The sequence below is a fragment of the Schistocerca americana genome, chromosome 1 (genome assembly GCF_021461395.2).
Source record: "Schistocerca americana isolate TAMUIC-IGC-003095 chromosome 1, iqSchAmer2.1, whole genome shotgun sequence".
NCBI lineage: Eukaryota > Metazoa > Arthropoda > Insecta > Orthoptera > Acrididae > Schistocerca > Schistocerca americana.
The window spans coordinates 1022440550-1022452701 of NC_060119.1; the positions used below are offsets into that span (position 1 = coordinate 1022440550).

General features: G+C 38.9%; 1 protein-coding gene across 5 annotated transcripts in view; it reads left to right on the forward strand.

The window, feature by feature from the left end:
• LOC124616460 (serine/threonine-protein phosphatase 6 regulatory subunit 3) overlaps positions 1–12152 on the forward strand; it is a 186685-nt gene that overhangs the window by 158850 nt on the left and 15683 nt on the right. For all 5 annotated transcript variants that reach the window (XM_047144779.1, XM_047144801.1, XM_047144793.1 and 2 more), the window contains 2 exons: positions 261–367; positions 2818–3135. In XM_047144779.1, coding sequence (XP_047000735.1) covers positions 261–367; positions 2818–3135 — 425 coding nt within the window. The remainder of the gene's footprint in view (positions 1–260; positions 368–2817; positions 3136–12152) is intronic.

The following is a 12152-nucleotide window of genomic DNA, read 5'->3' on the forward strand; positions in this document are numbered from 1 at the left end:
TGCATGATTTGTAAACAGTGAATTTCCTCAAAGTACATAAAGATATGCAAACATTGTCTAACTGATAAAAAAACTCCAGGAATATAAAACTTATGATTGTATTGGATACATAAAACTTACTCGTGATTGCATTTGGTATGAATAGATCATTTCTGTCTTGATCAGTTAAGGAGTAACTTAACTTATGTGTAGATGTGTTCACTTGAAAGATTACTGTCTTTTTTTAGACTGTTTGTGATTTTAAAAAAATTATCCTACAGCACATGGCAAAATGAAGATGAAGGTACAGGGAACAGCTCAGATGAAGAAGAAAGGGGAACAATTGATGGTACAGAGATACTCCACATGGAGATAGACTCAACTGATCGTGAGTTTTTTTATTTTGGTTTTTGTATTTGGTGCGTAAGATGGAGTGTTTTTCCATTTTCTGTTACAAATCAAATATATTATTGCACATAAATTATACTGGATGTTCAAAGAAAAAGTGTTGAATACTTTGAGATGTGGTGGTGCTCATGAAAACAAGTAAAATAAGTCCAATAAACATGGGTCCAGAAAGGCATACTTTGCAAGTTAAATGTGTTTATAGGAAGGGCTGCATGATGCTTGGTTGTGGATATTAGTACAGTCGTTGCATTAGCGCTTTGTCAAATGTGTCGGCAGGATGTTATGATGTCTTACTCACAGTACTCTACCTACCGTTAGGTGGTCTGCAGTCAGTTGTGTGGTTCGAGTTGTATTGTTGGCCAAGTTAGTTTTCATCGTGTTTTTGTGTTTCATTGTACAGTACTGTCAACCCTAGGTGCTCTTCCAAATGAGGATTCACTTACGTGTTTACTGTTGGTGTGCTGTATGTATATACAAATGGTGTAGTAAATTTACATTTTCTCTCTTCCACCGCTTGGTAGTAATGGAAGCTTACTACTCAACAACTGAAGCGGTCGGTGTGATATTCTGCTATGGTTTAGCAAATCTACGTATCTTGCAAGCCCATGCCCTCTACACTGAAAAATGCCGAATTGACTTGAGGGACACAGGTACCCTTGCACCTTTGAAGACTGACAGTGGAAGATGCCACACAGCCTGCACGCCTGAGAAGGAGAAGCGTGTGCTACATTCAGTGGAAGAAACTCCTGTGACCAGTGTGTGATGATTAGCAGCAGCAGAAGGCATGTCTCACTCTCTTATCTGGAGTGTACTTCATGAATAATTACTGTACTCATATCATCTGCAGCATGTTGCGGCCCTAGGGCCACAGTACCATCATGTCAGATGGTGGCTCTGTCAGTGGATGTTGCAGAAGTGTGCCGCAGATCCGCTGTTCACATCCAAGAATTTATTTACCGATGAGGCAGGGTTCACAAGAGATGGTGTTGTGCATTTCCATTACCAGCATGTATGGATAGATGTAAATCCCCAAGCAATTCGGGAAAGAGGGCATCAGCACCAATTCTCAATCAACGTATGGGCAGGTGTACTTGGTGATAGGTTAATAGGACCATATGTGCTACAATAAAGGTTAACAGGGGCATATTATCTGGACTTTCTCATTAATGTATTGTGTACCTTGCTGGAGGCTGTGCCATTGCAGCAAAAAAATACAAATATGATTCAAGCATGATGGCGCACCAGCACACTTTAATCACAATGTGCACGGACATCTGATGGAGATATTTCAGGGCTGCTGGATTGGTCGGGATCCCCACACCTCGACCTGCTTGTTCCCTAGACCTCAATCCCCTAGACTTCTGGTTATGGGGACATTTGAAGGAGTTGGTTCCCACTACCCCAATCAACAATGTGCAGACACTACAGGGTCACGTCATCAGTGAGTGAGTGCAAGCAGGCACAACAACGGGGTATATTGCGAGGGTGTGTCATTCCTTATGCTGGAAAGTAGAGGGGCAGGCACAACAACGGGGTATATTGCGAGGGTGTGTCATTCCTTATGCTGGAAAGTAGAGGGGTGCGTTGTCGTGAATGGACACCCAAGTTTATTGCAAAAATTATGCATTTCTGGACCCATGTTTACTTATTGTCCTTGTATCAATGAGTACTACCAAGTCTGAGAGTATTCAGCACTTTTTTTGAGCGCACTGTATATCTTCATGAGTTTATAATGCATGTACACTCACTCTGTAATCTCCCAACTCTGCTCCTTCTCTCTCTCTCTCTCTCTCTCTCTCTCTCTCTCTGTGTGTGTGTGTGTGTGTGTGTGTGTGTGTGTGTGTGTGTGTGTGTGTGTGTGTGTGTGTGCGTGTGTGTGCGCGCGCGCTCTCTTGCGTTGGCGGGCTCCTTGGTCAGTGTTCCATCTTTTTTGTGTTTGTCTAATAAATACATTGTAGTATTTAAGTAATTATGTTAACTTTGCTTTGATGTTCGTTCTAGCTGTATTTATGTTTGAATTCCCTAACGTCGTCTTTTAGAATAGTATGAAACTACAAGACATTGCCTGTAGCGAACTGTTGACATATTTCTAAGAGTACAGCTGTTTGCCCAGTAGTTTTGATGAATCGCTTTTTTTTATCTGTTAGTTAAAATTCAGCATGTTGTTTACAGTAATTCCTGAATAAAGAAAAACAAAGGGATTTCAGACATCTGTTTTTTTCAGACTTTTGTTTTGTTGTGAGGAATCCCACATCAGTTTGTAAGAGAATGTGCAGTAATCCTGTAGGTATCATGCTTGCTAGTTCAGTAACTGAAATTTCAAAATTTTTATCATTATTAACCGGCCCAAGTCTTTGGCCTTTGTTATTGTTGCAGTTGTAAAAAAGAAAATTTTAGATGTGAATAAAATTAGTCTTAATGCATTTTCAGCTTGGGATGTGGCACACATCAAGGGGTCATCAGATGATACAACTTTCATTGAAGACATTGCAGCAGTACCAGAAGATTCAGTGTTCTTCAAAGATATTGCCCCAGTGGAAGATGCAGAAAATCCATGGGGCAACAGTGGTAACAGTGGTAACTCTGGTGGTGTGGCAGTGGCCGATCAAGGCTGGGCAGATTTTGGTTCGGCAGGCTTTGCAGATTTTGAAGCCAATTTTGGAACATCAGAAGTGAATGAAGGCCATAAGTTTGAATCAGGCATGCAGAAAACAGATGAAGATGGAGGCAACACACACAAGTCTGAGTGTAATTAAATACTTGATTATGTCCTGTTGGTTGTATAGAACATACTTGTTTATGATTAGAAATATCTGTATTTTGTTTCTTTCCTTATATGGCTGGATTGCTGGAATATCATGTTACAGGTTATCAAGCTGCAAGGAGCATTTCACACACACACACACACACACACACACACACACACACACACAAAGAACCTCTGTGCCTTGGTAGATACGTGCATTTTCTCAGCATAGTCTCCATTGAGATGCACACACTTGAACCGCTGATGTGGTAACTCCTGTAGGCTTTCCTATTATTACTTTTTTGGAGTCTGTCGCATCCACTGCAGGACAGCTACTCGCAATTCCTAAGTGTCTATGAAATGATGTCTGTGTAGAGGTTTCTTCATAGCTGTGAATAGGTGGTAATCAGAATGGGCCAAGTCATTGAATATGGTGGATGTGACAGTACCTAGAATCCCATGTCATTGATGGCAGCTGTAGTTGTGTGATTCGTATGGGGGCAACTGATGTTATGTTGGGAGAGCATTTCTTTCACTCACTTTCCTGGCCATTTATTTTGAACTGCAGGGTACAGTTGCCAGAGAGTCTCCAAATACAGCTAACATGCTTTTAATGGTGGTTCCAGCCAGTCAATGAAGAATTCTCAGTCCTTACCCCAGAAAACTAAGGCCATGTGTCTTCCCACTGAAGACACTGTATGGAACTGCTTCTGTGGGTAGAGGGGGTAGGGGGTTGCTTCCTATATGCTTCCATCGCATTGATTGGGCTTTGGTTTCCTGCTCATGGTAGTGGAGCCTAGTCCTGTCGTTTATCACTATTTTGGACATCAAACCTGGATCCTGGCTATGTCATTGAAGGAGATCACTGCATGCACATTCTTGTGCTGTTTGTGCTGCATTCGCTGATTTGGGAACTCACCTGTCGAAGACCTTCCCGAGCTTGAGGTACTGCGCAGTGCAGAGTACTTCTGGCAAATCCTGTAGCTCCCTTCAGTTTCGTGATGTGGTGTGTGTATTCTCTTGAATATGCTTTTTCACTTCTGATATGTTGCCTCGTGTTACTCAGTAAATTTAATTCCAGAACTATTTGCTTTTTCCATTGATGTGTGTGTACTTTTCTAGCTATCAGCCCAGTTGTACATGTTTTTTTGTGACTGTGCACCCCCTCACACACTGCGACCAAGTGCCTGTGAATATCCACAGTGTTTGCACCCTTCTTCCACAGAAACCATGTTGTCCAGTGCTGTCCTTTATGTTCACACCTTATGTTGTCTGCTTGTGTAATGACAGCAGATGGGAAAAGGGGCTATGGTATGCAGGGATTAAATTACATTTCTAGCAGTGGTCCTGCCACCGATGGTTAGGCTACAGCACTACGTACTTCCAACTGTAGTGATATGTCAGATCGTGCACCATGAATGATGGGGAAAAAATAGTGTGTAAATCAATAGGGAACATCCCTCATGTATCTTTGTTACATGTCTTTTTTTCCTCCCTTCGTTGATTGACAATAATCAGAGCTTTATCTGAGCTGAGATTAGTAAAAAATTATTTTCAATCAGTTAGGAGAATTATTAATGGGAACAAGTGGTCTTTTCTCAAGGCCCACAATGAATGAAACAAAAGATGGAGCTGTCTTAAGGAAATGTGATAATCAGTTATGAGAGAAGACTAAAATAAACAAAGGATTGGGAAAACTTTGGAATTGTGTAAAGACATCGTATACTGTGTAAGGAAAGTGTTCCCCTTCCCTGATAAAAGTGCAACTGCAAAGCAAGGAGTAATATATTCAGGGTGTTTCAAAACTAATATATGTATTAACAAGTATTATGTTGTCAAAGCTATCGATTGTTGCACCAGAGCTTGGTTATTGGAGGAACAAATACATTATCTAGTTTATATTCATTGATGCTAGACGTCGGCTGTCTTCTGTTTGCTTGGTTACTGTCACAGGTTGCAAAATGGCTACTCCGCAGCAGAGATAGTTTTGTTTTCTCGAGTTTGTGAATTCCGTGATTACAGCGCAAAGATGTTTCGTGTTTGAGGTACCAAACGGGTCTTCCAAATGCATGAAATATTGGCAGATGGTATCGACAGTTCGTAGACACAGGTTGTGTGTGTAAAGAGGAAAGTCCTGACTGCCCTTGTGTTTCTGACAAAAATGTCACACATATTCAAAATTCTTTCCAGCGTAATCCTACAAAATCAAGTCACTTTGCAGGTAGAAGTTAAAACTGCTTGCAGCATTAATTTGGCATGTTTTGAGATCTCCATTGATTATGAAGCCATACAAGTTACAGCTGTTAAAGGCTCAGCTGTTACAGGCTCTACGTCACGAAGACAAATGCAAATGTGAAGCATTTTCTGGCGAGCTGCAGAAAGCTATTGACAAAGGTAAAAATTTTGCACAATGCATAGTATTCAGTGATGAAGCAACTTTCCACCTGAGTGGGATAGTAAACAAACACAGTGTTCCAATTTGTGGATTGCAGAACCCACATGCACACACTGAACACATACAAGATTCACCCAAAATGTGTTTTGCGATATCCCACTGATCTGTTTATAGCCCTTTCCTCTTTGATGGAAACATGGTTAACAATCAGCTATGTCTGGCTACAATACAAAACTGGTTGTTTCTGAGGTTGAATAAGAACAGCTTCATTTTTCAACAAGACAGGGCAACCCCTCACTGCAGTTGCCATGTATGCGAATATCTGAATGAAACACTACTGAGCCACTGGATTGGTCATCAAACAGCCGGTAAATTAGCACTTCTCAGATGGCCTCCATGGTTTCCAGATATGACACCCTGTGACTCCTTTTTGTGGGATTACATTAAGGACTCGGTGCATCAACACTGCCTCAGAACCAAGGAGAGACGAACAGCAGGATCTGTACTGCCATAACATCAGTGATGATGAACATGCTTACTCAAGTATGGGAGGAACTTGAGTATCAATGTAACATTGTTTGTGTCGCTGGTAGAGGACATATTGAACATTTGTAATCTAAAATTGAGATATTTGTGAATGTGTGTCCCAACTTTCATAGTTGTAGTTCTCACAGTTTAATAAGTATATGCATTCAAAATACATATATTCTTTTTGAAGTATCCTGTATAAGAAAACAAATTTTAATAAAAATAATCAGGGAAAACAAAAAGGTAGATAAATAAAATTTGAAACTATAAAAGTTTATAATGATGATGGTGATTCCTAAACATAATATTAACACAGTTTGAAAATTAAGACAGTTGCTCACACTTAAAGTGCTATGGGGCAGACACACTAGTTGATTTCCTTTTTTCTATAAAAGAGAGATGACATAAAACTAGCAGTCACCTCCTATGGTTCCGTACATAATGGGAACTACTGAATTGAAGACATGACATTTTTGGAATTTTCTGTGCTATACTTTCAGCTGTGTGTTGTACAACAAGTCTTCACAAATAAATTGGTAGTTTTTCTAAAATTATTTGATTAGCACTTTGCATTATATAGAGCAGTATTACATGTGTTATTTTACTTAATAATGATCATTATTGTAGATACAGGATAGGTATTTTAACATATCCTTTCTCTTCTTTTTTTTTTTTTTTTTTTTTTTTTTTTTTGCCCCCCCAGTAGTTGCTTCATTAAAATTAATTAAGAATTTGTTCTGCAGTTGGCGATAGAAATATATTAGGATATTTTACCGTATTGCAGAATTTCCAGAAGTCTTCTGAAACAGTTGTAATGGTTCACTCTTGCTAGTTGGCAATCTTCACCGTCCATATTTTCATATTTCAGTGCTTTCTGTCAACCCATGCAAGTTGTTGCATTCCAGTAAAAGGTGCTTCATAGTTAGTTTGCCTCCAGTGTGTGGAACATCAATCAATGACTGTAAGCCTACAGTTTTTCTATTCTTCTTAATATTGCTGTAAAAACAGAGGTCTCTCTCTCTCTCTCTCTCTCTCTCTCTCTCTCTCTCTCTCTCTCTCTCTCTCTCTCAGCCCTGTTGTGGAACTACTAGAATGAAATAGTGGTTCAATTAACTATATGCTGCTCCATTCTGCGTGCAATGATGCTACCAGCAGAGGATATCGGAGCATCTGGTTAACATTGTGTGACATTCAGGGTCTTATCGTGGTGGTGGTGGTGGTGGTGGTGGTGGTTAGTCATACCTACGACCAAAATTTGCTCCAGTTTTAATTTTTATGTTGGCTCAAATTAGCATTTAAAAAAAAAATTACGCTTGTATATTGTACTGTGGAGGATGGAAAAAATTTGTGTATGTAAATCCTCTGTCTGTATAAGAGCATACTTAAAGTTTAAAGAGAAGTGATTCAGAAAAGTAACTCAAATCCCAGCCCTTTTACCCAGACAATAATCTTACCAACTGCACAATTCAGTAATTACTCCATCCATCTCAAAGCGTTGATCTATCAATATCTATCTCTCATTGTCTATAAAGTTAGTTCCATTCTTCTGCATTGTTTTGTCAGGAAATTTCTTTGTACTCTACATTTTAATGCAACATGAAAGCTTCTTTCCTTTGTAAAACTATATTTGCACCGTGTATCTTTAGTGTATTGATAATATTCAGGGTTTTGATCAGTGGAGGTTTTTACAACATTCAAATTCTTCATTGTATTTTTTACATAGAGTTTGGAAAGTTATGTTTTACCATCTAATGGTTATTCATTGCTCATTTAATCATCCGATGAATTAACTAACAGGTATTCAATGCTCGTTCAGTTATCCCGTAAATTAACTTGTTACCTTGTAATTAATAAAGCATACTTCTGCCAGTACATTTTGGTTCCAGAATTGCAAATTTTTCTCCATCAAGCTTAGCTGATACGGTGTTACTGACCTTTCTTCCTTATTGCACCTATTTCAGTGCTTGTTCTGTTACCATTTTGTGCTCCATTAAATTTTTCAGAGAATGGCTGAATGTAATTGAAACAAAGTTTTGGTCACCATGCTGCCACGTGGTGACTCACATTTTCAGAAAGGCGAAAGATGAAAACACTTAATGGGCCAGTGGTTTTCCTAATCTTTTGCACAGTTTCAGTACAGACTTAGATATGAAAAATGCTACTGCCAACTGATGCAGTAGCGAGATACTTCCCTTTGGCCCTACAAAAATATATAAGCACGTCCAGTAGCTTCTGAAAATTTTTGACTTTGCAGTAAAAGTATGCATTACAAGGCACTAATAACCCAATATGACTTCACCGCAATATGTGCATAAATGACTTGAAAAAATTATTAATTTCATTATAATTCTTTATTATGCATCACCCCCAATATACCACTGCAACTTTCATTCTTATTGTTTCTGAAGAAATAATTCATTGTAATGATAACTGTTTGGTGAAGAATTTGGAGTAAAAAGTGAATGGATTTGAACACAGTATGGGCAAACTTATAGTCTGCCAACTTAGGTGGTTGTCCTAATGCTGCTGCCTGATAGCTGACGTTCTTGTATCATATTCAGTAAGTGTACAAAACTCTGAACACCTATTTCCCAAAAGTGTCAGTGACATATTCTAGATGTGAACAAGAAATGGTTTACGTCTTCCTCTTTGTCACAAGAGTAAATTGGCATATCGAACATACCTGTTCAGTAAAAAATGTTGATTGTTGATCCAAGATTAAGTTAGTGGTTTGAGTACTTTTGTTGTCACGAGAAATCTGATTGTACGTATTCTATAGTGATATCCTTTAATGCAGACGGCGTTTGCACTGTGTATCTGGCCAGTTTTCTTCGAATATTCAAGTGTGACATTTGAGCGTTGTGCTTCCTGTGATTTTCCTACACAACTTTTTTTCATAGTTGCTTTATCTTTTCCTAATCTTGAATATTGCTTTTTGCCTTCTACCTTATGAGTACCAACTGTTTCCAATAGTTTATTGTTCCCTTATAACTCCCAAAAGCTTCTGTCTTTTCTTATCTTAAAAAAAAAAAAAAAAAAAAAAAAACTATGCCATCTTGCTCAAAAAATTATCATGATTGTATTTTCTAATGCTATTTCTGCATATGTGAGTATCTTGAAGATTGATACTTCTCTTCTGTCATTGTCGTAAGGGGAAATTTGTATAATGCAAATTGTATGTTTGTTACATATATGGTCAAGTTTTAAACTCATTATGTAATGGTCTCATTATTGTGAATACACGAGTTCATATCCAGTGCTTCTACAGTCTGTGGACTTGATCTTCTTTACTCAGTAGCAGGTTGTTAGGCATTGAATGGACAAGTTGTGTAGTGTTTCAGAGAGGTAATTGTTACTTAATTTACCACCAAATACTTATCTGCAGTATGAAAATGATAATTTTAATGCATCCATGAAAACTGCATCACTAGGTATCTGTTTCATTGCTCCAGTGTGTACTTGTAGAACTTTTCTGTTGTATTTAATCAGCTAGAGCATGTAGAGACAGATGCCTATGGTCAAAGTGTGACTTAACTGTTGCACTGTGTAGCGTAATAAGTGTTACACACTACTTCCCAATTTGATCTGAATATTGCATACACTTGCTTTTCTCTTTCTTCTCCAGGATCTACTCACATTCTTTACCTGTGTATAATCCCACAACTTTCGCATAAATGGTTTGATGTATTGATGATGATGATGACGACGACGACGATGGTGTGCATTGTTTGCGTATCAATGCGATTTGTTTCCTGATATTGTAAGATCATTTCTTCTGTCTGTGTAATTCATTCTGTGTAAGAGGGAAAGGTGCAGTAACAGAGAAGAAGTAGCTCTTATGTAGGTCCATGAGGAATACAAAAATGAGGAGGAATGCCATAGAGAAATTAAGATGGAAAGCATACTATTTAAAAGATAGTGTAGGAAGGATTAAAAGAACTTACTGAATATTACGATTGTCTGTAGTGGTAAGTTGGAGATACGCTGCCCTCTAGGTGTACCAAGAAGTATAACATGTAGGTAGGTGACCAGTGCAGACTGCTTGTTCACCTAACGTAATTACCTGTGCTATCATTCTCAAAGCAGTTTTGTTGTGTGGAGCTGTTTTCTTTAGTGTGCCTGAAGTCTCCAAATAGTGACACAAAAGAAAACAATTTTGAAGTTACAATAAAACAAATCTAGGTTTCACACACACTATATATAATGAAGGAAGTTGTATAATCCAATAGTTTCTGCACTTGCGCATAACCTCCGGCCAAAATTTTTTCCGGCGGGTCTTGTAGAAAGTGCCACTACTTCTTTAACCTAGTTCACATGACGACACTAGTTTGCACACAAATGCTCTACTGACCACTGTCCTTGTGCAACTCAGTGAAACTAAACCCTTTCAGCTTGTTGCAGCTTACGTGACACTAGTCACACAAGTCTTGAGGTTAGGTGTGTCAACAGTGTGTAAACATAATGAAATATGAAGTGGAGAATGGAGGATAATGTTCGCTTTTTGGTTATCCATGCCTTGCTTAGGTGTTTGTGGGATTTCAATGATTTTGATTACAAAAACAAGCAGCAACATGTTGCTGTGCTTACTTGAGACTGTCATACATGTTCTGAACATAGATCGGTTGACAGTAACTGAGCTGCAGGGCAAAATTCATTAAATCAGGAGCACATACACAAATGAATTAAGAAATTCAGGCAAGCAAAACATCTGGCTGTGAAGACTAAAAGCCATTGATTCGAGTTGGACTATTCTGCTTAAGAAAGGGTGTTGGCAGAAGGAAAGTCTACACAAATCAGGAAAGCTGAATTCTTTATTCAATATTCATTTATTTCAAACATCACAAACTGCAACACATTTGTTCAAATTTGAAATGTTGCCATGATTGCAAACCATTCTCTTTTTAGTAATTATTATTGCTTTTAATGTTAATAATTATTGGTGCTAACAGAAATGTGTTATCACCAACAAAAACAGCATATTGTAGCAGTTCTGGCTACAATGGTTCATACATGACATCTTTGTTCCTTATTGCATTATTAACTCCGTGTAGAAGAAACGTGAACTGTTCTGGTGACATTCAGCTAGGTCATTGAGCAACCAAGCTGATGTCTTTCCTTTATCCTTTCACAGACCCAAACATGTTTCTTATTTCTTTTTTTGTGCAGCAATCCCATTCAAACAAGTATAACTCCACCACAACTCATGCAGCTGCCAAAACTTTCATTTCACACATGACCAAGGCAGCCACAAAATGATGAAACTGTAATGTACATTGGTGTAGCCATGTCTGTCTAACCATTTGCATGCAGCTAGGGTCACAACCCAATGTCCTTGTGTATAAAATAGGCTTTCCTCCAAGTTGGCTACAAGTTGTGTTCAAAAAATGAGCAGCGTAGAGAAAGAAGCGTGACACTTCCAGCAAGACCTGCCAATCATTTTACAGGACAATGCTTGGGATGCATATGGTGCAAGTTGTGACTGATTTGTTTGATTGGTGGGGCTGGGAAGTGCTGTACCACCCACCACACTACCAGGACTTCAACTTGATTACCAAATTGCAGATAGCACTTTGTGGCATTCGCTTCAGAACTACTATAGAGATTTGTTGGGCAATAGAATGCTCCATGAAGCTATCAATAGAACTGGCGCTGCTAAGGGTATCCTAAGATTTCCACATTGCTGGCAATGGGTTATACACAATGCTGGTGGTTGCTTTGAAGAATGGTAAAACTTTGTATCAAAGTTTCTATTTTATATAAGTTGTAAGTAAATAAGTTTTAACCCTCATACATTACAACATAAAAGAAATTTTTGGTTTGTTGTACTCCAGAGCGTGGGTAGGCAACCAGTGGCCTGTGGGCCAGATGCCACCACCAAAAGAAATGTGTGGGGGGGGGGGGCACTGTACTCCACCTAGGGGCACCCCCCCCCCTCCCCCCGCTCTGCCCCCCTTTCACTTTTACAGTCTGAGTGCGAAGTTACAGCCTATTTGGTCATGTGCAAGCAGAGAATGTCGTCACGGATGCTATGGTTTTGACTCCATGCACTAGGAGCATTGCTGTCGTGTCACTTATGTGACGAAGTGGCTGGCCTGC